This window comes from Schistocerca piceifrons, chromosome X, assembly GCF_021461385.2.
Source record: "Schistocerca piceifrons isolate TAMUIC-IGC-003096 chromosome X, iqSchPice1.1, whole genome shotgun sequence".
NCBI classification, from domain to species: domain Eukaryota; kingdom Metazoa; phylum Arthropoda; class Insecta; order Orthoptera; family Acrididae; genus Schistocerca; species Schistocerca piceifrons.
The window spans coordinates 667,789,411-667,814,835 of NC_060149.1; the positions used below are offsets into that span (position 1 = coordinate 667,789,411).

General features: G+C 39.7%; 1 protein-coding gene across 3 annotated transcripts in view; it reads right to left on the minus strand.

The window, feature by feature from the left end:
* Positions 1 to 1,049: 1,049 nt before the first annotated feature.
* Positions 1,050 to 25,425, minus strand: part of LOC124722867 (myb-like protein O) — a 99,697-nt gene continuing 75,321 nt past the window's right edge. Inside the window, exon 4 of one of the 3 annotated variants that reach the window (XM_047247997.1) lies at positions 1,050 to 1,728. In XM_047247997.1, coding sequence (XP_047103953.1) covers positions 1,562 to 1,728 — 167 coding nt within the window. In that variant the 3' untranslated portion in view covers positions 1,050 to 1,561. The remainder of the gene's footprint in view (positions 1,729 to 25,425) is intronic. The other 2 variants (XM_047247998.1, XM_047247999.1) reach the window with 2 other exon arrangements.

Consider the following 25,425-nt stretch of genomic DNA (forward strand, 5'->3'; position numbering starts at 1 on the left):
TGATGACCGAGTTTAGTATTTCCGACATTTACACTTCACAATATCAATGTTGGAAATGGACCTAGGTATGTAATTCAATGCAAATAAAATTGGAAATTAGTCTCAAGTGTCAAATCCTGGCCGTGCCATGGAATTTTCATTCTGCCTTCCCCTCTCAATAATTTGAAGATTTGCCAGGAGTTACATGTAGTTTGGATTCCACGTTAAACTGTAGTTCCTCTTTCCCCAGTAAGATTACTGGGATATGTTAGGACTAAGTACATCACTGAAATGGCATTCAGTCAAAAGAATTGCAGCGGCCTGTTGAGCAACACAGAATTACTGTATAGGTAGGAGGTATCCTGTATCACATTCCATGCAGAGACCTCAGAACTATGACACACATAGCACCTCTGTTGACTGCCATAAACAAAGCTTGTAACAAATTTACAAAATCACTGGTGAAAGTGTTAAGCAACATTGTCATTGCCACATTCACTTCCATGCTTTGTACCACATAAGTAACCAAAGTGGAAGAGGAAAGTGTCTCGTCTGTAACCTCTGTACCAGAGTGGGGAGGAAGGGAGGGAGGGACAGAGGAGGGGGGGGGGGCCTTTTAGCTGTTGCTCATAATTTCTTGAAGAGGAAGCTGATGAAGAAAAGGAAGCATCTCAAAACCACCTTCAATTAATGTACATACTGAAAGGGTATATGGCAATAGCCTGCATACATTGCACTCTCTCCTCCCACTTTGGTGTGGTTTTCATTGAGACCCCCCCCCCCTCTCTCTCTCTCTCTCTCTCTCTCTCTCTCTCTCTCTCTCTCTCTCTCTCTCTCTCTCGTGCGTGTGTGCGTGTGTGTGTGTGTGTGTGTGTGTGTGTGTGTGTGTGTGTGTGCTTGTTTGTTTGTTTTTTCCTTGCTAAAAAAACATGTAACTCAGAGGCACAAAATACATATTTACAAATTAGTGACAACTAAATAGAGATATAAGTAAAATCCAAATCATAAATTGGTTTTATTAATACTTTTGATTACATTTACAACAATACAAAAAAAATACAGTCAAGAAATTCACATAACTAACATTATTAAATTATAAACAGTAGAACATTGGGAACCATAGTATAATAGGAAACTTAATGTTCAAACTGTGAACATCTGGAAACTGAATACAAATTATCAACTAAATGTTCAGTCAGGGAAAGAAAAAAATGTAAAATATAAAACAATCAGTCAGCATACAGAAAATTATGCATGGACGGCAAGTTTTATAACTTAACCATAATCTTTTACACTTTAATGAAAGTACAAAAGTAGCACCTCCACTGAGCACCACGCAACAAAAAGACAGTGTCGGTGCGATATCTGTTGCAGAGTATTTATAAGCCAGGGAATAATAAAATATAAAAACTAAAATTAAAATTCAATAAAAATAAATTGCGATATAACACATATATTCTTTTTCTTTCCACAATTTAAATTCGTATAAACATCAAACTGATTGATTACTTAGGAACATGCACATTTTACATAATACTCATAATTTAAGTGTCATGTTTGATCATTCCTTGAAAAAAAATATTCACCAAGGAATCCCATGCTTCAAATTGTTTGATGCAGCACTTGCTCTATCAAATTCTTCAGCATCATTGCCATTCTCATCATGTTCGAATCCTGCTGCTACTGCTGCAGCTGCTGCAGCAGCAGCAGCAGCAGCAGCACCAGAACCCCCAGGCAATGTTGGGTCATCTGAAACATAGGACATAAATAGCTAAAGCGGTCTGATAAATTCTACAAACTTGGAATTGAAGATATCCTTCCTGCAGTCATCTCTCCTTTTCCATTTTTTACTGTGAAAACCCTGTTCCACAGCCTTCTTCAATAGTATTATTAGTTACAGCCATAGATCCCTCTATCTTCGGTCTGTTCCCCCAAGCCTTTCCTACAACAAAATTTTCCTTCGCACAGAGTTCACACAGTCACAGCTTAGGAGATTCTTGGCAACTACTAAGCAATAGTTGATTGATCCTCAAAAGTCACTACAGGTAGGCACAAAATGTGTAATAATTCTATAAGAAGTTGAAATCAATAATATTAGTTTCCTTGTGAGTGTTTTTATTGTACAATTCAAAATGTCCTTTGTAAATGGCCTGAATGAATGGAAATATTTTGTGACATGTGACACAGCATTCAAAGTGGTGACTAAGTGTTCATTTCTGACAATTGGTTTTACAGCATTTAGTTCACACTCCAATGCATTAAAGATTGGCAGATGGTACGAAAATGCAGAAGTCTACAGAGGAAAATGCCCCTATTGTCCATAATATTTAAAAATTTTGAGTTAAAAATGAAAATAGGGGAGAACTGATAGCAGAATAAAATTTTAGTTATACTTCAGTCAAACATAATCAACATAAAAAATACATTAAATTAGAATATAAATGTTCTCATTATGTCACGTGATGCAGATTTCAAATACAAAAGAAAAGATATTTTTAAATGTTTAACATCAAAGATGCTGTCAATTATTCGCTGACTACTTTTGTATAATACATGATACATCCAATTTACTTTGCGATTGTATTAATACCACTGACTATATTCAGTGTGACACAGTTTTCCATCACATCACAGCTGTACAATAAATCTTCATTTCCTTTTTAGCACTATTTAAGAGGAAACGTGTCTTTTCCTTCATAAGCCAACAGAGTCTACTTACACTAGTCTGTTATACACAGTCATAATTTTCAGTGTATACTGAAGGAAAGAACGGTGGCAGCTGCAATCAGGCACTGAAATATATATTGTTATTTGTTAATGGTTTTACTGTATGATTCAAAATGTTGTTTGTAAATGGCCTCAACCATTTTATATACGAGGGTTGATTGAAAAGTAATGCCTCCACCTTCGTTAATTGGGTTTGGATGGGAATATTTTAATAAATCAAATGCAGAAATAATCCTTAGAATGTCATCTTTAATTGCCAATATTCACTTTTCCACATAATCACCCACCAGTTGGATACATTTCTGCCAACAATGAACATGTTTTCTGAAGCCGTCACAGAAGAAGTCGACACACTGCTTCTGCAACCACAGTCTCACAGTTCTTTCAATGTCTTCATCAAAAGCATAATGATGTCCCAGCAGATCGTCTTTCATTATCGGGAACAGATGGAAGTCAGACAGTGCTAAATCTGGACTGTATGGAGGATGCCGTACGGTGGTGAGATTCAGTCTCTAGTGGCATGTGAAGTGTGTGGTTTGGCACTGTCACGCTGCAGGAAAACATTTCCCTTTTGTTTTCGGACCCTTGTTAGCTGTTTCAGAGTTCGCTGCATAGTCATGTAACACACTGAATTTTTTATTGTTCCACAATCAAGCAAAATCAACATGGATAACACTATCTGTGCCCCAGAACACTGTGGCCATGATTTTTCCAGCTGAGGTCTGCGTCTTAAATTTCTTTTTCTGGGATGAGTCTTTGTGTCAATATTCCATAGACAGACATTTCGTCTCTGGGTCATAATGGTGTACCCATGTTTCGTCTCCTGTCACAACTGAATGGAGAAAGGTGTCACCTTCATTCTTGTAACATGAGAGGAGTTCCTGGCAAATTTCAAGTCTGTGCATTTTCATTTCAGGAGTCAACATCCGGGGTACCCATCATGCACAGATCTTCCGATAGCCAAGCAAAGCAATAATGCGATCCAGACGTTCTTGTGAAATGCCGTTTGTGCTTGCAATTTCTCTCTGAGTGATACGAAGATTGTCCTGAATCAATCTGTCAACATTTTGCTTGTGAAACTCGATGGTTGGTGTCACAGGATGTCCAACGCTTTGTCCGTCATGCAGGTCAGATGTTCCTGCCTCAACGTCTTTAAGTTTACTCACCTAACGACGCACAGTACTCGCATCAACACAATCAGCATAAACTGCTTTCATTCTCTGATGAATCTCCTTTGGGGTGACACTTTCTGCTGTCAAGAATTCAATGAGTGCACGTTGCTCAAATCGCATTGACTGACAGTCTGCACAGGGTTCCATACTTCACACTGTAACAACACAACCATTCAATGCTAAGGCTTCCCACCAAGTGGAACTGTAGGGAAGAGGCTACAGAAGAAGCCAATATCTGCCATGTACCAATGCTGTCAACTGTTGAAGAGTTACAAAGATGGAGGCATTACTTTTCAGTCAACCCTTGTATTTTGTAGCCTCATGTTTGATAAGTGATTAAGGCAGGATGGAGTGCAATTCAAATAATGATTGAGGTGCTATTGAAGGTATTTATGAATCATTTGTGGTCGCATATTTGATGATTATTGCACAGGATGGAGTGCCTTTCATATGCTATGATTTTTAGCTGAAAAGGAAATGAAAATTTATTGTACACCTGTAATATGATGGAACACTGTGTTCACACTGAATTAAAATTCTTTGCGTCAACCTCTGTCAAACTTATGATAACACTTATGATAAATAAGCCAGCATGACTCACAACGTAATCCAGTAGGAGCAAATTCTCCATTGTAAATGAAGTATCATTGTCACGTTGATCACATCATGCTGGATAATGCAGGTACCATAATTAAGGACAAATCTATATTATGCACATATATTAACATAATACTGTAAGGGGTAACTACCACAATGTCTTCTTTCAATGCAGATGTAAGAAATAGTTAAGTGTAATGACATAAATACAACTAGCCACGCCAAACACTTTCCGAATACTAGTAGCAGCTGCAGGGTAAGAGCACAAGAGCACGTAAACACCCTAACTTTTGATACCTTACAGGTTTATTTGTTATATCTCTTTGAATGCTGTAAAGCATAACATAGATGTGGTGATCTGAAATACACAGCACTTAAATCTGCTGCACTGCGCTACACTGATATTCCTCAAGACTCCATGAAACCTGGCATTAGAGCCATGAGCACACCTTCAATTGTGCTTGTTTTATTGAGCTTTTGCACATGCATAACTGGAATGACATAATTACATAATGGATCAAATACATATGGATACGATAAAGGATGTGCACAGTTCATGGTGTGCACAGCTAGCTCTCACTACTCAACCAGAAGTTCACATCAATGCCAGTAGGTGGTGGCACACTGCAGCAGACTGTTATCCCCATTCACATTGCATAAATCTCACTGGTAGCACACTCCTCAGATACGCCAATTCACTCACTATCTTGTAAAATTAGATCAGACATCAGTATATTTTATAGTTATACAGATAGAAAAACATATTTTATGGGTTTATAGTGAATTAGAGCATCTTAAGTTTTGGATTTAATCATACAGTAACCCATTTGGATTCCTACAGGAGGGTACACCAGATTTTTAGGTTTCTTTTACCTGTAGTCAGTGATCATGTTGGCAGAATTAATACATGAACTTAATCATTTTCACAAATGGCAGTTTACTGTGTGGGAATCAGCTTATGTGTGCAGTGTCGACATGAACTCTCTTGAATGTATTTTAAGTGCTAACAGGAAAGTAAATTACCAGGAAAAGTAAATTACCAGGAAAAGTAAATTACCACAAAAAGTAAATTGCCACGAAAAGTAAATTAGCAGGAAAAGTAAATTAGCAGGAAAAGTAAATTACCAGGAAAAGTAAGGCGCAGACGAACTAAGGCCTCCCAGACCAGGTCCGTTGGTGGAAAAAGTGACAAAATCAAATAAATGTGACTACAAGCAAACATTTACCAAGTGTACACTAAGTGTAAGTAGTAAGAATGTCCAATTTTCAGCCCAGAAGTTAACTTGTCCAACACTGATGTCACGGATTTTGTAAACATGTGCAAAAAGTTAAAAGGCATGAAAATGCCCACTCTCACAAAAATGCGAAAGGGAGAGTAGTGAAACCCTAAACTGTACTTAATTATGTACAAAACAACAAAAAGTTTCATAAAACCTATCTTTCTTTCATCAGAAAAGTTATGTATTATTATTATTATTATTATTATTATTATTATTGATGCAGTTGCATAGATTTGTTCATAATCAAAACTGTTCTATAGCAGATGCTATCCAAAAATCTGTGAACACTTAAAATGTATACTCACTAGCTGCCACTGCTAAATATAAATACACAACACATTTACCAAGTGTACACTAAGTGTAAGTAGTAAGAATGTCCAATTTTCAGCCCAGAAGTTAACTTGTCCAACACTGATGTCACGGATTTTGTAAACATGTGCAAAAAAATGAAAAGGCATGAAAATGCCCACTCTCACATAAATGCGAAAGGGAGAGCAGCGAAACCCTAAACTGTACAACCATTTTATCACTGATGCCTTTATTACCCACACTTTAAGCAACAACTCATAATAATTTCTGTTCTCTGTAATAGGTGACTTGTGAAAATGGGCAAAGTCTGAAACCAGTCAACCAGTAAATAAACAGCACCTTTGCTGTTAAACAATAAAAATGTATTTTCTTCAACATTAAATTAGAATATCGAATGGGTGAATATAACTTACGATATTTAAGCACTACCATTTAAGTGGTCAAAAGTAACTCAGTTGCCCTTTCTAAGATGCTAGGTATAAAATTTGTTCACTCACAAAAATTGAAGTGTTTAATACTGACAGAGTCACTGCTCAAATTACACAGTCAGTCTCCTATCAAACCACTTGATGCCACCTGCTAGGCGCACACACACCACCTCCCATTAAGATATTATGCAATGCTATCGTGGCATCATATGTATAGCACACACGTGGTGGGTCTTGCTGAAGGAGGGAGCCGAGGGTTCTGAAAAAGTGTCGAACACTGAGGTGAACCTTGTTGCATCTGTGGGACGAAGGATGCCAGTGGTCAGGTTAACAAATGAAGAGTTTATTCTCTCTCTCTTCCAGCCATTATCTTTCATATTTATTCCACTATGTCCATCTACACAATGACATTACTACATGCAAGAAGATGGCAGCCTCCAACACAGCAATTTTCTTACAGGTCTGTTTGGTATAATGAATGATTTTGCACACCAACTGCTTTCCTCGAGGTACTGTCAAATTATTCCGACACATGTTGACCACCACTTAATTTTTGTATAGTGACAAATAATATGATATGGCTCATGGAATGGCCATGTGCTCACCTTTGTCACTAGCTGTGGTCAATTTCTTCATGGAGAATTTGAAGAATATGTATTAAACAATGCTCTCCTACACTTGTACTATTCTGTTTTTATGATTATGCTGGTCATACATTTTTGATTTGGCCTCATGGAAAGGAAACACTGCAGTAATTCTTTGACCACATGCACAGCTTATATCTTATAAAAGTTTTCTGTGGAAATGGAGAAGGATGGACACACTTTTCATCCTTCCCAAATGCTGTGTTGAACACACTGAAAGAGTCAGAAACACATCTGCTGAGAACCATCACACTACCAAAATAAAACACCTAACCACTGTGTTCAGATAAAACTGGTATCAAAAACATGAAAGCAAGCCAGCTCTCTCCAGAAAATGTAAATCCGAGTTTAGACAATCAGCACATGATATTTCTTCTGATCTGTAGAGCAACACCAAGTTGGACAATTCTTAAACAGACATGGGATTAAAATAGTCTTTCATTCACTTAAGGAAACTGAAGAGATGTTACTCCCTGTGAATGATAGTTCAAGAGCCCAGGTGATTACAATATTTCATGCGAAAGTGGCAGTAGCGAAGTAGGACAATCTAGTCAAAAGATTTCCCAGAGTTGTAAAGAGCAGTGGTGGCACCCCGTCAAGTACAGGGATATGCTGTTGATGAATGGAGCATTAGGAATAAGCACAAAATATTGTTTGTTCAAATATGCATTATAGCCTACACTTCAAACAAGTGGGGGACCCAGTCACCACAGAAGCAGCAGAAATTGGAATGTGTGTCAACAATTTGAACAGAGATACAAAATTCACACACAGCAGCGTGTCAAAGCAGGCACTTGACACAGAGTCTGCAATGGAGTACACCCTACAATATATGTCATGATAGAAACAATAATACTGCAAGTGACATTTCATTGTTGGCACCAATGTAATTTCTGATGGCAGAATTATTTTCCAAAGATCAGATTTCATGGAGAACTAAAGCAACATGTGTGCACAATGAACACAAAGTTAAGCACTTCCTGGACTGTAGTGAAAGCTACATGGGGCCTGACACGCATAGTCTTTTTGGAAAGAAATCCTCAAACCTCCTCCCCCCAGGTGGCCATGACTGTTAGTGAGGAGACATTTAAACCAGGTATAGGAAGTTTGAATCTTTGTGTATAAAAAATTTTGATCATATTCTTTAGTGAGTGTATGAGGTAAGGTTTATGGTGACCCATCCATCAAACAGGGCATTAAGCTTGATCATGGGTATGACATACCCAAAAACAAGCACTATGAAACAAAAAATCTTTGTGATCTAAGGCTGTCCCAATGTATATAGTGCTTCCAAGGTTCCCTGGTGTACTGTTAAATCTAATCGTCAAAAATATATAATATTTCAGTGAGGAACTGTTCAGCCATCATCAGGTGATGATGATTCCATCATGGACTTTCAACAACTGGATATGACAGTACACTCAAAAACCTTGGAAGGAACAAAATCTTTGCTGTTTCGATTTTTTTTATGTATTGTCATGTGACAAAAAGTAGCACAATAATTAGAATGTTTTAGTTTATTGTTTTTCTGATACAGTTGAAGTAAGAAATGGGGGGAAGGGGGGGGAGGTTACTTTACCCATAGCTCCAATTATTTCTCTGTTTTACCCCTCCAACTAAAGCTACGAGACTGGTGCCCAAAATTGAACCAACGAACAGAAATTTTGCACAGTTGCATTTATTTTGCCTCAAAACAATATAAAAAGATGTTAGTGAAGTAGACACAATGTAACGAATGCAGACTGTAAGGAACTGCAACATACTTAACAGTAAACAAAAATGTTCTTAGTTTTTTCCAACTTACGGGATATGTATACACATTCTGACAAGTGGTTAATGTGCTCAGTATGGAGTGTAGCCACCTCTGACAGCAATACAGGCCTGATAAGGATGGAGCATGCTGTGAATGATGACATCAGTTTCATGTTGAGTCAATACTGCCCATTCTTACAGCAAAGCTCATGTTGAGTCAATACTGCCCATTCTTACAGCAAAGCTGCTCGAAAGTCTGAGTGAGTGGTTGGTGAATGCTGATGTGATGAAACCCATCTCCCTTTGGCATCCATGGCGTGCTGTATTGGGGAGTGAGCAGGCCACACCATGCATGCAGTATCTTCCGCTTACAAGAAAACATCAACCACCCATGCTCTATGAGTTCGAGCATCATCATTCATTAGTACAAAGTCTGGGCCAACAGCATACCGCAACAATCGCACTTGAGGTCCTAAGATCTAATCACGATACCTGACACCAGTTTAACTTTGCCGATCCACCTGTGCAATTTCATGAAGAGGTGTTTCCTCCTCGAATAAGTCTCTTTCCACAATGTTTGTGTTCCAAAATAGTGTTCCACATTCCCTCCAGATACAAATCCGCTAAGCAACACTGTTCAACCTAAATCGGGACTCATCTGTGAGAAGAATATTGGCCCACTGTTTGAACATCCACGTGGCATGCTGATGACTCCACTCTAGACGTTCCCTTCTGTGAAGATACATCAGAGCTACACACACACAGCAGGTTTTCAACAGTAAAGACCACTCTGCCGAAGCCTTCTGTATGCTGTTTGCCTCGATTCATGTCCATTGGACGCTGCAAAGTCAGATGCCAATTTGCCACACAGTGCAACGGCGGTACTATTCTGCCCTTACAGCCAAATAATGGTCATCTGTTTCTGATGTCACACATGGTTGCCCCTGCCCTCGTCTTCGGGATACAGTTTCGGTCTCTACAAACTGTCACCACATTCAAGAAACAACAGAATGATTCACATTAAGCCACTGGTCCACATGATTTTGCGACTGTTCTGCTTCCATTCTTCCTATGGCCCTCCACCACAGAGAATCTGGTAGACATCTTCTCTGTGCATATTGCACCATCTATGGTATGTGCACAGTGATTGTGGATGTGGGTCTACCTGGTAAACACTACATCGTCTGATAGGTGTCATGACTTCATTGTTGGTGTAGTTGACCGCTGACCGGAATGCCATGTTCCTTGCAGGACACAGCTGTATGGACATCTGTAGAAAGTTTGTATGACTATATCATGAATTACACAATGGACCGGGCAATAGTGGTTTTTTGCTTTAATTTTTGACTCCAGAGTATTTGGTTGTATTTTGTATATGTGCACTTCTGTAGCTTATTTATCAGTAAATTAAAGGTTTGTTTTTGTCACTAACCAATAACTTATGAACTCTTTCACTTCATGTTTCACAGTAGTGAGCAATGTTTGTAACAACATCTAGAAAACATCTGCTGTGTGTGCTCAAGTGTCATTTTAATCTCAACCTGGTGTAATTATTCCTTTAGTGTGTACTTATATTATAATCAAATTTAAATTAGGAGTCCAAGACAATATACAATCACCCCACACATTGGACATAAAATTCAATATTGGCAGAGTAGCAGCTTATGACTAATGCTTTTTCTTCCACTCCCATGCAATTTGGAGAACCAACAGATAGCAAACATAAAAAAATTGATTGTCAATGAAATCCGCGACAGCTGCAGGCTATGAAAAAATTGACATCTATCTGCATTCCTTCGTGCTTGATGTCCCCCCAAATGTGATAGCATCTTCCAGTAGGATACGAGTCTGTGTCACAAGGATAGAATAGTGCTACAGTGGTTTGAGCAGCTCGACAGTGAACTTACATTGATGTCTTGGTCACTAAATTCACTGAAATTAATCTGATGCAACATATATGGGATACTATCAGGTGACAGCTCCATGCACGCAAACTGTCGGCCCATAATCTACAGGAACTGTGTGAAATGGCACAGAAATCCGGTGCCATACACCTTCAGAAAACCACTGAGTACTTGTCAAATCCATGCTATGCAAAATTTTCAGTTGTATTGCTTTCCAAAAGTATTAAACAGATGGTCATAATGTTTGGGTATGTAATGGTATGTAATACAATATACTAAGACATAGACAAGAAACGCTTTTAAAATTGAATACAACCTGATCATCATAACTGGTTTTAACCATTTGTTGGATTCTTTAGGCATTTAACACAAATAAAAATCTGTTAACTTTTTGCAGAAACACCCATTTAAAAGCAGTTTTCCTGCACAATGAAAATGAAACACATCCAATTTCTCTAGATTTTGAAGCATACTATTTAAAATATTCACTTCTTTTCTGTATAAGGAAGGAGTGTTTGTTGATCTGAAAATCTGTGAATTAATAATTCACAACACTTTCAGTTACTGCTTCAGTGCAATAAGAAAGCAGTGTAAAACTGTTGTTAAAATTACCAAGATATTCTAATACAATATCAACAATTAAGTTATAATGTGCATCTGAACACACATTTTACTCATTCCTGCTTGGTATGTTTCCTGGAAGCCATAGCACAGTAACTGATGTACATGGGAAGACATTCCACCAGGACATTTTAGGTATGGAAAGAAGCTATCTGGGTAGATGGAATACGTCAACACTATCTGGAATCTGTTATACAGTGGGAAGTATTATTACTATTAAAGGACGGATTTTAATGTGCAACACCTTTCCAAAAATATAGCTATTATCTCACAGATAGGTCAACATATGCATCTGGGAACATGAAAACAAATTAAATAAACACAGTTTGTTGCACCTTTTGTGAGATTACCACATTCTGCACTTTTTCCCTTTCTATTGCACACTTAAGCACACTTTTATCTGCATTTTTAATAGATTCAACCTTTTTTTTCTCTTCCTGAACAGGATTTTAAGTATTTGTTCAATCAAAAGTAAACAATGGCCAATAAAGTTTGAAATATAATTTATGGGAAGCACCAGTAATCATTCATACTCCCAGCAACAATGATCAGCCTCAGTAACGACAGTCTACCTCAGTAGCAATGATCAATCTGCAGCTGTGAAATCAAATAAAATTGATGCTGAAACAATTGAAACCTAAATACTGTTACAGCTAGCATGAATTCAATGGTTCCACTATCAACTGTGTATTGTCTTGTTTGCTGTGTTAGTGTTTTACCACAAAAGATTGTTCACAACAAAATCGTGTGTGTGTGTGTATTGGATTTTATGTGCACCAACGACGAGGTCATCAGCAGCCTTACACTTATCCAAAGAAACGAATGTGAAGATAAACTAAAATAACTAAAATTGTTGTGCACTCACTCAAAAGGACTGAACTCTCACTATCTCACATGCACTAAAACTAATTAGGAGAGAAAGAAGCTATACATGAAATTAAAACACGGAAAAGAAACACAGAAGACCTAAATGGAAGGACAGAGAAATGTGACTGGCTGACCACTTACAAAAAACTTGGGTGAGCCAGTCATTCTATTGACACATTAAAAACGCCACCCTAAAATTTTGTTAAAAATGTTGAACAATTCATAAAAATTTAAAATTTTGACCACATCCCTTGGAACACTGCTCAAAATAGAGGTAAGATCTGTCGGCAAACCCGCCACAGTCTGCTGGTTGGCAAATAAAACATAGTCCAATAAAATGTGTCACTCAGTGATCTGCACACCACAAGCACCACACATTGGAGGGTCCTCTTGCTGGAGTAAGAATCTATATGTCAAGGGGCTGTGGCCTATGCAAAGGCAAATAAGAAGGACCTCGCCACGGCTGAGTTGTGGGCTTTACTACACAGAGCTTGTTGTCACTCACTTTCAGCAACTCGTCTTCCCATTGACGCATGACCTTGTACCTCCACAGCGAGGTGATAGCATGCAGGGAGATGACACACTGAAATACCTGAGGATCACGACATGCCTCTTTGGCTGCTTGATCTGCCCTTTTGTCCCCACAATTCTCATGTGCCCAGGTACCCAGCAGAAAGACACCTCCTTCCCCAGTTGTTGTAGTTGAAGGAGGGCATCCTGGATATTCTGGATGATTTTATCTGCTGGGTACAAACGTTGGAGAGAGTAAAGGGTACTCAGAGAATCTGAACAGACAAGAAATTTGGCACTGGAAGAATGCCTCATCTGCTCCAGTGCCCGCAAGACTGCATATAATTCTATGTCAAAGATAGTAAATTCCTAGGCTGTCGGATCTTGAGGACACAATCTGGGAAAACGACAGAGCAACCGAGTCCCTCTGCTTAGACCCATCTGTAAAAGATAGCTACACAGTTGCCGTGCACGTATAAAATTTCTGTAAATATCGAATTAAAAGCAGAAGCAGGAGTCCAATCTCTCCTGTACTGCGCTACATCTAAAATGACGCTGGGCCTCTCCAGTAACCAGGGCAGCAAACAGTTAAAACCCAGAATTTGGGGTTGTAATTGCTCCATGCCGAGTGACTCCAGCACACATTGCACGCAAATCCCAAATGGCAGTAAGGCACGTGGCTCATTGAAGAAGTATGGTGTGCAGGTGAAGTTGGAGCTGCGAGGATCTTACATGCCTTACATACCATGAGGAGTTGTCGCCAAATGGTAAGTGACGGTTCCCAGGTCTCAGCCCAGAGGCTGGGTACGTGACTGGTCCTATAAGCACCCAAGCACCCATGGCCAGCCGAATCCCCTCATTGTGAACAGTGTCAAAGACCTGCTTTGATCTGTTAGTTTCGACCAACAATGAGCCATTACACAGTTGTTATATAGATTTTAATGTGTCAGCAACACCTTGCAAACTCTTACGGATATAGAAGGGGGACACTTTTTCAAATGTCCCCTCCTTCCTCTTTATCACCAAAGACGCTTTATTATTCTCAACTCCATGAGCTCCGTTACTGAAGTCTGAAGTATTCTTAATATCAGGAGGACTAGCCTCTATCATTCTCTTGGATAAATGAGTGTGAAGAAGATTTTGAGGGTTCCATCTCAGCCCCACAATTAGCTAGGGAAACAAGGGTCCATTCAGACAGGGCCGGCATGCCCGAGTATGCCTTATACAACTGAGGTGTCGCAGGTTCCCCAGTGGTTGCCCGCTAACGACTGTTCCACCTCAACAACCATGCATCCCATCACCGCACAGCAAACCTTGAGATTGAGGGGCTTTTAATACAGGTTTATTCTGTCCTCATGATCCAGGCAATCAAGCCCAGATCCCTGTTCCCTGAGAGAGACAACGTTCCACTGCCACACTGCACCATGCATAGAGCTTACGGTGACAGGGGACACTGGCAGCACTTACCAGTCCCCAGCTCAGGAGTCCCCAGGTCGCCAAGTGCTCACCCAGCAAATGAATGCCGAGGCCCTGAAGGCAAAAAATCGTGTCAAAGGTTAAGAAAGAGAAGTTGTGTGCACTTTCAGAAGAATTCAAGACTCAATTTATTGAAGCTGATGGCATGATTCTGCAATGTGCCAGCTGTGAAGTAAATATTGCAATTGATGATAGGCATCAAAGAAAGAGAATAAATCACCACATCCAGAACAACAAACATTAAAAAAAAACATTGAACTTCGCAAGCTGGAATTCAAACAAATTACTCTCGTACACTCCTTTGCTTCATAATCTGAAAAGCAGCAGTCACTGAATGGGTTAAGTGCAGATCTTGCCATGGTATTAATCCAGTCAGAATTCCAATCCATAAGGTAAACAATACTGCATTCAAACCATTTCATGGCAAGTACACACAAAGGTCAATATCAGATGAGAGCACTCTGACAAAGTTACAAACACCTAAATTATGACAACATTTTAGGGAAAATGAAAGCAGTGGTTGGCAAACATGAATTGGGATTCGTTTTAGGTGAAACTACTGATGAGCTGCAAACATATACACTCCTGGAAATGGAAAAAAGAACACATTGAGACCGGTGTGTCAGACCCACCATACTTCCTCCGGACACTGCGAGAGGGCTGTACAAGCAATGATCACACGCACGGCACAGCGGACACACCAGGAACCGCGATGTTGGCCGTCGAATGGCGCTAGCTGCACAGCATTTGTGCACCGCCGCCGTCAGTGTCAGCCAGTTTGCCGTGGCATACGGAGCTCCATCGCAGTCTTTAACACTCGTAGCATGCCGCGACAGCGTGGACGTGAACCGTATGAGCAGTTGACGGACTTTGAGCGAGGGCGTATAGTGGGCATGCGGGAGGCCGGGTGGACGTACCGCCGAATTGCTCAACACGTGGGGCGTGAGGTCTCCACAGTACATCGATGTTGTCGCCAGTGGTCGGCGGAAGGTGCACGTGCCCGTCGACCTGGGACCGGACCGCAGCGACGCACGGATGCACGCCAAGACCGTAGGATCCTACGCAGTGCCGTAGGGGACCGCACCGCCACTTCCCAGCAAATTAGGGACACTGTTGCTCCTGGGGTATCGGCGAGGACCATTCGCAACCGTCTCCATGAAGCTGGGCTACGGTCCCGCACACCATTAGGCCGTCTTCCGCTCACGCCCCAACATCGTGCAGCCCGCCTCCAGTGGTGTCGCGACAGGCGTGAATGGAGGGACGAATGGAGACGTGTCGTCTTCAGCGATGAGAGTCGCTTCTGCCTTGGTGCCAATGATGGTCGTATGCGTGTTTGGCGCCGTGCAGGTGAGCGCCACAATCAGGACTGCATACGACCGAGGCACACACGGCCAACACCCGGCATCATGGTGTGGGGAGCGATCTCCTACACTGGCCGTACACCACTGGTGATCGTCGAGGGGACACTGAATAGTGCACGGTACATCCAAACCGTCATCGAACCCATCGTTCTACCATTCCTAGACCGGCAAGGGAACTTGCTGTTCCAACAGGACAATGCACGTCCGCATGTATCCCGTGCCACCCAACGTGCTCTAGAAGGTGTAAGTCAACTACCCTGGCCAGCAAGATCTCCGGATCTGTCCCCCATTGAGCATATTTGGGACTGGATGAAGCGTCGTCTCACGCGGTCTGCTCGTCCAGTACGAACGCTGGTCCAACTGAGGCGCCAGGTGGAAATGGCATGGCAAGCCGTTTCACAGGACTACATCCAGCATCTCTACGATCGTCTCCATGGGAGAATAGCAGCCTGCATTGCTGCGAAAGGTGGATATACACTGTACTAGTGCCGACATTGTGCATGCTCTGTTGCCTGTGTCTATGTGCCTGTGGTTCTGTCAGTGTGATCATGTGATGTATCTGACCCCAGGAATGTGTCAATAAAGTTTCCCCTTCCTGGGACAATGAATTCACGGTGTTCTTATTTCAGTTTCCTGGAGTGTATTTTGAATATGTTGGTTTTTCCTTTATCTGCTGACTGGGTAAACCCTATGCTTTTTAAAATGTACCAACTTGAGAAGACAAATGCCTGCATGATAAAGTAATCGTTCAATGACTCATGCATGAACCTGTGCCTAGGGGCATACATTACGAAAAAGTCAGGCTTATGGTGACTGACCACTGCTTCTAGATTTCCAACAACTGAAGGTTATGTATCACAAACTCAACCTTGTGACATTTACTGCACATAGTCTACACCGTGTTTGAGAAAGTATTAGGGAAAATCACTGCATGGTAAATGGCTTCATTGCTGCTGTGACAATCATTTTGGTAAGGGCTCCCAGTTGTCAAACTTTGCATCAACAAACCTTCCATAGTTTCCTGTCATCACTAAGACGGGGTACTGGTGCAAGGTGCACAGTTCTCTCGTGTGAAAACTTTGATAAAATGAAACACTTCATACGTGCCCTAAACTCCGTGGATGCAGCAGCCATCATGCAGGCCCAACAAGTAGTAAACAACAAAGACCTAGAGTTGGAACTTTTTGCAGTGTGTGGTTACAAATATTTGCCTGATGTAATTCAGAGTTTTGATGAAGGTATGGAGGAGGAGGAGGAGGAGGAGGAGGAGTGGTAGAAGTTGATGAATGCACGGGACATCCTTCACGGATTTTCTAAAGACAAATCAAAATTACATTTGAAGAACAATCCAGATGTGGAAACCTTTGCAACTTTGAGAACTTCCTTTGCAGGTGCTGATAAGATATGCTCCATTGGTTTCTGAAGATGATGAGCAGAGTTTCTCCACATATAATGAGCTACTGAGCTCAAAGTGACAGTGACTTTGTGTCAAAAACATTGAAATAATATATGTAATCCAGTACAACAGAACCCTGTAAATGGGAAGTTCATGCAGCTGGTTTAAACTTGAATAGAATAATTTCATTACCACCCTTTTTTACACCTTTCTGTACGTATTTTCAGAACCTTTTCTGTCCATAATTTGCACCTTAAAATCCTTTCACTGACTATTACTGTGGAATATGAACTTAAGCCCACCTGAGTTCATAAGACAAGGCTAGATAAATTATCTTATAATTAAAATGCACCATCATTATGTCTTTCTAAACATAAGCAAGAATGTCGTGTTAATTTTTACTCAAAACATAGTGGCATAATGGTAAAGCGAAAGTTTAAAAATTTTATATGAAAGTAGTGATGTCTTTTGTGATGCAATATACCAGTGTTTTATGACTCTCCATAGCAACAGAACATTCATTTAATTTGCAAATTTTTTGTACAAAATATAGGGGTAAGCAAAGTCGTCCTCAGCACCACAGTGTTTCATTATGCATAGTCCTACTGAAATTGGTATGAACTTGTCTTCCTTCAGTCTTTGGACTGACTGACTCACCCCGTTATACAGTGACCTACAGCAAGGGTGCCCATGCGGTAGTCTGTAGGGGTATGGGGTATAGACCTGGGGCTATGGAGTATTTTTAATATTTTGGAAGATGAATGGTGACTCATAAGTAACCATAAAAAAGTTTCAGTTCCGAGCCTGTTAAAAATCTGCACACTGCAGACTTTTAAATAATTTTCTTGAAAGAAAAACACCTGACTATACCATATATTTTTTCCTTTCCCTAAGAGATTTGGGGGAGGGGGGGGGGGGGGCGCTTGCCCCTGGGTATGGGCATCCTTGACCTACAGTTTAATGTGCATTCTGAACTACAGTGACATAACATTTTTTTTTACAACATTGCTTGCGGTGAAAAAAATGATAAATGACAGATCAAAATCACAAGACTGACCAGGTATCAAACCTAAAACTTTGAATCAGTAGTCTTGGACTTACCACTGTGTCATACAAAAAACAAGTCATTTTATTTCTAACCCAGTTTTATAACAAGGAAAAATATTTGATCACATTTCTGCTGACAGAAAACAAAAACAATATTAAACATAAATTGAGAATTATTGTTTGACAAGTACTTCTACTACAAAGAATTTTCAGAGGGGGAGAGGGAGAGGATTAATTTGTTTTAGATACAGGTGAAGCATTGTGTGAATATCATTCAAAATTTCTTAGGTAAATGGTTAACATGTAGTTACATTTTGAATGCAAAATCAAGTAATCTTTAAAATTAGTTGATACATTCAGCATTACTGGGATGTCATCTATGGAACACAAAAATTTCTGCCAAGCTGGTGTCTCAAATGCACCAAACACCTTATTTGTGCCCTTAGTGCCGGAATACACATCCAGACCCTTTAGGGACACTATCTATGCATTTGCAGGGCACAGCAGCCTGGTTCAATCAAAGCAATCACTTCCAGAACTTGAAAATTTCTCCATGAATACAATGCTCTTAGCCATAGAGACAGGAATCATGGACACTGCAACATCATTTGCTGTGATGCATTGTTTATGATTGTGAAATATTATTGTTTGAAATTGTAAAGAAATCTCAATCCAGCCAAACTAATTTACATTTTGCAATTGTTTCTCTACATCACTCCTCACAAATGTCCAAACTATGGACTTCAATGAAGTCACCTCAGTTTCCTGCCAATTGCCCTGTCCAACTGATAGTCAGTCAGTCTCAAGGAACCTCAAATTTGAAGGAAAATTTAACCTTAATAAAACCCGAGCAGTACGAATAGTTAGAAGTGAAATAATTTCTTGAAATATGCACTAGAGTGCTCAAAATAGGCAAAGTCTCCAACTTGGTATCAGGGACAGCTTTGCAGAAACATAGTCATATAAATCTGAGATGATGTCTCCAGGATTTCCGTAAATGGAGACGTTACCATTCAGTATCATTACCTTGAGGTTGAAACAGAGTATTAAATGTTGGATTATTGCTTCAAAACCTAGGTGGTGAAGTCTAGCATCATCAAAGAGATATCATGGCCTTGGACCAGGAAGACAGATCTGAATTGCCTCTTTTCATGAGTTAGTAGAGTTCTGGCGGTGTTAGTTCATTTAGAACCCTGACAGAATTTTCTACCTCAACTGCACTTCAAATTATCACACTCACATTCTTTTAATGTATACGATTGAATACCTGCCTGAAACCACAAAGAAACCAGTTTTCAAATGGGGAAAAGGCTACTTCACATCTGGTTGAAACGAAATCGTATATGCTTGCATTAACTACGTCCACACCTAAAATCCCTACTGGGTTGCCTTTACAGATTGGATATCTGAAAATTATTTACCTCTTTAAGGAACTCTGGCTAAAACCTCTTCTTGCTTTGTTTAGCCATACTTCTTGCTTTTGATCCCTACAACACAAACAAATATGAGGTTTTCTACACAGTGTTGTGCATCACTTGTGTTGCCAGCCTACCCTTGTCTGCTCAGCCGCCATCCTCACTCCAACGCGGAAAATAAGAACTAAACTAAACTCCTCCCGAACAGGCCATGAAGGCCCAATGGTACCGACCGGCCACCATGTCATCCTCAGCCCACAGGCGTCACTGGATGCGGATATGGAGGAGCATGTGGTCAGCACACCGCTCTCCCGGCTGTATGTCAGTTTCCGAGACCAGAGCCGCTACTTCTCGATCAAGTAGCTCCTCAGTTTGCCTCACACGGGCTGAGTGCACCCCACTTGCCAACAGCGCTTGGCAGACCGGATGGTCACGCATCCAAGTGCTAGCGCAGCCTGACAGTGCTTAACTTCGGTGATCTGATGGGAACCTGTGTTACCACTTCAGCAAGGCCGTTGGCCCAACTTGGAAAAGGGTGTCTTCTAACACAGCCTGAAGATTTTAGAATAGATGCATCAATAGTGTAGTGAACCAGTCTAATTGTGTGAGCTAGCTAACAATGGTTATCTTTGGTTGAAAATTAGTTATCTGATTGCAGTACACACAAGCCATTTGTCACAACATCAGTTTCAATGACCTCCTTTTGGAGTTTATTCTGTCCTTCAGATGTATTTAGAAAAGGAATGAAAATTACTGCCATCCACAAGAGAAGGAAAAATAAGGACCAGTGTCTGACAATTGGACTACCATTTAACCACTAAGCCACATGTGGCAATATTTTCTGCATTTTATCTCCTTCACACTAGTCTACATAATGCACAACAATTTGATTCAGTAGTGACATGGGTTAATCACCTGGCTATTATGCTGATGAATCAACCAACTTATGTACTCAAATAATCTTCAACAACTATTATGTTGACTCATTAGAAACAGTTTTTGGTGTATAAAAGCATTAATCACCAAGGATAGTAAAATTTGTTATTGTTCTGCTAATGTCAAGGAAAATGGCAAACAAAAGCAGCAAGTAAGTGTACATATGCTAAATTTCGTGGGCCAGGCTATCCGTCACACGGGCATTGGTACAGGCAAAGTAGCCAGTTTCTGTATATGGTTCACACACATGCAGAGACAATATTCACTGCATAACTCAGTGTGGGGAATGTTATTTATGACTTTTTTTTTTTCCTTCTTTTCAGCTGTGTATATTTTTGACTACAAGCAAGCAAACCAGCGAGGTGTTTGTGCTTACATGGCAAAAACCACATCGGACAATCACATTACAGAGTATATTAGGACTTGTAATCATTCCATGAATGACGCAATGGAGAATTTGTAAATATGAAATGAAATGTACAGATACCTGCTTAACCTGATATTGCTCGTTTTAGGACCAGATGATTAATTTATGCAACACTTCTGCAAAAATAATTTTTGAAATATGTCAAATTTGATTATTATTTTTCTATAGAAATGTAAATGGTAGAAAACTGTTTGTTCCGTGATGTATAAATTCTAATTGGGTATAAAATTTGTTGAGAAAATTAATGATATCTGCTGCCTTAAAGCTTAAATGATCCAAGTGCTTTTAGTTTGCTATTTATCTGAGAGCTAACTTAACTTCTAAATGATCCCAAGTGCTTTCAGTTTGCTATTTATCTGAGAGCTAACTTAACTTCTGGAGCACTTTCAACAATTTTGTAGTGAGTATACTAGTGATCACCACTCTTAACTTTGTAAATTGTACGTACTTTGTTGCCACCACATGTGAAACGTGAAATAAATGCAGGTATCATATTCTAAACTTCTGTGACTCCATAAATAGAAGCAGTTTGTGGAACTCTGTATACTCAATGACATATGAGGTATCAGTATTTTAGGAAACCACTTAAAATTAAGAAGTTTCAGCTGAGGTAGATTGTGACTACAACCAGTACCAACAAAACGTGGTGTTAAATTATGTAGAAAAGACATTACACATTGGCACATTTCCCAGAAGAATGAAGTACTTCCATAACAGCGCAAGTACCCAAGACTGAACTAAAGAATGAATGTAGCATTTAGAAGGGGGAACTTGCAATAAAAGTATAATTGCCTTAGTATTTACCCTGTTGCCAGAAACCGTATATAAGCTTGTCTGAAAGTTTGTCTGTCGCAAATGGTAATTTTGATCTGACTTCACTTAATACCTCTGAATACTTCCTTTACAGACTTCTTTTCACTCTACAAAAGTGATACAAATCCAACAGAACCAGATGCAGGGAGTAAGATGGATGGATCTACTGCCATTTTGTTTGTGGCCGAAACCTGTGCTACACTCAATGCATGTAAGCATTTTTGTGGTTGAGAGGAAATCTAGGACTGTCACAATGTAAACAATTTTCTTTTTTTTACTGCCTGATATAATAATTTTGCACATCAATATGAGGGAAAAATAAAAGTTTCCAGGTTATAAATGATGGATAAAAATTTACTGAAATCACACTGAATCAGCTAAGGAACTGCTCTACAGTTAAAAATGAAGGAAGATTAATGTTTGACATACCACTGATGGCAAGGTCCTTAGAGATGGAGAACAAGGTCAGATTGCAGGTTGATAGCAAGGAAGAGCAGCCATATCCTTTACGAAAGGAACCAGCCTGCGATTTACCTTACGTGACTTAGGAAAAAATGAAAACCACAAATTTTCATGGCTGGATGGGGTTTTATTCCTAGTCTTTCTACATGCAAATATGTTCAGGAACTGTTGTCATGATCTTGTAACATAAAAGGTATGCTGGCAAGCTATCAGCTGTGTAAAATTACTGAAACTGTGGATTTCTAAGTTTGGCTTGGTTGAGGGGGCCAAGTTGGGGCTGTAGTGAGCCAGTGGAGGCTGAGCCAGTCATAGTGACCAGAGCCAGGTGGGCGCCAGCCATGGCGAGCAAGTTGGGACACTCAGAAGCTAAGTTTTACCACAGTTTGGTGGAGTTCGGTGAAGTAGTTGGTTCAAGAACTAGCAAGTGGAGGAATGTAAAGACACTAAGAACGGTGGCTTCAGCAGCATGGCAGACAATGGATATTCTTAACTATTTTGAAATTAAATAGTAATTCACACATTCATCATATCCCAAAACCAACCACATCGGCATAATCATGGTCCTAAGGTGCATGTAATGACTCTTGAATATTATATATATTATAAAACTATAGGAGTCACATCGTCACCATAGCTGAATGATAATGAACAAATCATTAAAAATTAATAACTTTTGAGCATTTCAAGTGATCTTGACAAACCACTACTGAAGAACAGGTAAATGTGTCAGAGCATCACAAGTTCCACACTTACACAGAAAATGAATGCAACATGAAATCCCTTGCACCTTTCCCTATGTAACAATGAATAGTTTATTATGTGATTTATTATGTAAGTAATGAAATGTTAATTTGACCTATAATAAAGATACTCATTTGAAAGTAATAACATGCAAATAAAACCTAAAACCACCATTAAATGCAGCACAAAGAGACACTTTTATTGAGTAGGTCATCTTTATTGTTTATCATGTATTAACAAAAATTTATTGGTGATTCATATTGTGCAAGTGTGTGCAAATTTAATGTTTCAATTTACAGGGTTATTACAAACGGCTGAAGCGATTTCTCAGCTCTACAATAACTTTATTATTTGAGATATTTTCACAATGCTTTGCACACACATACAAAAACTCAAAAAGTTTTTTCAGACATTCACAAATGTTCGATATGTGCCCCTTTAGTGATTCGGCAGACATCAAGCCGATAATCAAGTTCCTCCCACACTCGGCGCAGCATGGCCCCATCAATGAGTTCGAAAGCATCGTTGATGCGAGCTCGCAGTTCTGGCACATTTCTTGGTAGAGGAGATTTAACCACTGAATCTTTCACATAACCCCACAGAAAGAAATCGCATAGGGTTAAGTCGGGAGAGCGTGGAGGCCATGACACGAATTGTTGATCATGATCTCCACCACGACCGATCCATCGGTTTTCCAATCTCCTGCTTAAGAAATGCTTCTGCTTTAGCCTTTTCCGTAAGATTTTCCAAACCGTGGCTGTGGTACGTTTAGCTACCTGCTTGCTTTATTCGTTGACTTCTGCGGCTACGTGTGAAACTTGCCCGCACACGTTCAACCGTTTCTTCGCTCACTGCAGGCCGACCCGTTGATTTCCCCTTACAGAGGCATCCAGAAGCTTTAAACTGCGCATACCATCGCCGAATGGAGTTAGCAGTTGGTGGATCTTCGTTGAAATTCGTCCTGTAGTGTCGTTGCACTGTTATGACTGACTGATGTGAGTGCGTTTCAAGCACGACATACGCTTTCTCGGCTCCTATCGCCATTTTGTCTCACTGCTCTCTCGAGCGCTCTGACGGTAGAAACCTGAAGTGCGGCTTCAGCCGAACAAAACTTTATAAGTTTTTCTACGTATCTGTAGTGTGTCGTGACCATATGTCAATGAATGGAGCTACAGTGAATTTATGAAATCGCTTCAATCATTTGTAATAGCCCTGTATTGTGCATGAACTATTAGACATATGACATTGCATATGGTCTGAGAGAGACCAGAAGGGAAATAAGCTTTTTTTTTTAACATATACTGTATACTGTATTTGTGAACAGTGTAGATTTTAAATGGAGGTCCATATTAGATATTTTTTGTTTATAGTATGATTTGGTAATGTTTAATTAGTATCTGGGGAATCTGCTACCCTCTTTAAATATGCAATCATGCAATCTTTGGTGTATTTCATTTATTATTTTTGTTATTATTATTATTTTGCGGTTAAATGCACATTTGTAGGACTGCCATTTTAATTGTCATTTTTATTAATATATTATTTTATTTCAACTTGTATTTTATCTGAGTTCACATAATTTTTGCAGCAGGTTTAGCTTCTGGTCATGAAAGCAGACTATGCATGGTTCAACCCTACAATTTTTGCAAAAAAAATTGCACAGATTCAAGTTTTAAGTGAAAACAATAGTGAAAAAATGAAATTAATACTGGTAATAAGTCTAAAAAGAGTGTGTGTGTGTGTGTGTGTGTGTGTGTGTGTGTGTGTGTGTGTGTGGGGCGGGGCGGGGCGGGGTGTGCTCAAAAGTGTCCATAAGATTTATAACAAATGATTTTGTGTGGTCATGTCAGACTGAATTACAGAAACATGCAAATGAGAAATTTAAAAGGTTTTAAGGGACAAAGATGAGTTAACAAAAGGACTTAAAAATGAAATCAACATCTTAAAAAAGAAATACAGCTGTCTAAGTAAAAAGATGCAAATTTAGAGCAGCAACTACCTCAAAGACCACTGTCATTCGAGCAATTCAGATGTATATTGTGATACATGGCACTGACCTACAAATAGTGTCTCACTAAAGGGTGTGTGAAACAAAACAAGAAGTGTGAACATATTACGTGTCAGAGATATGTTCGCTGTTCTTGAGCTCAAAGAAAAATGCAGCGAAATGAACAATGATAAAACTGTTTTTCCTCCTCTAGAATTGAACAACAGAATGAAAACATGACAAATTAACAATACCATTACTGGTACTACAAATCTCTCTATGAAGAATGACCCAGACAGACAGACAAAAATTGTACATAAAAATGAAACACACACTGTGAAGAAGAAAGAAACAAAAACTGATGTATATTGAGACAACAACACAAAGGGACTTTCTCAAGAACTTAAAAGCATTAGTAATTCACTGGCAGTAACAGGTATAATAAGGCCAGGTGACAATTTCAAAGAAGTGACGAGAAGTGTTGTGAAAAATGGCCATCTGAAGAGGACAGTGTAGAGATTTTTGCTGCAGCAAATGACATTTACAAAAACAGAGCAATGAACTTGTTTAAACA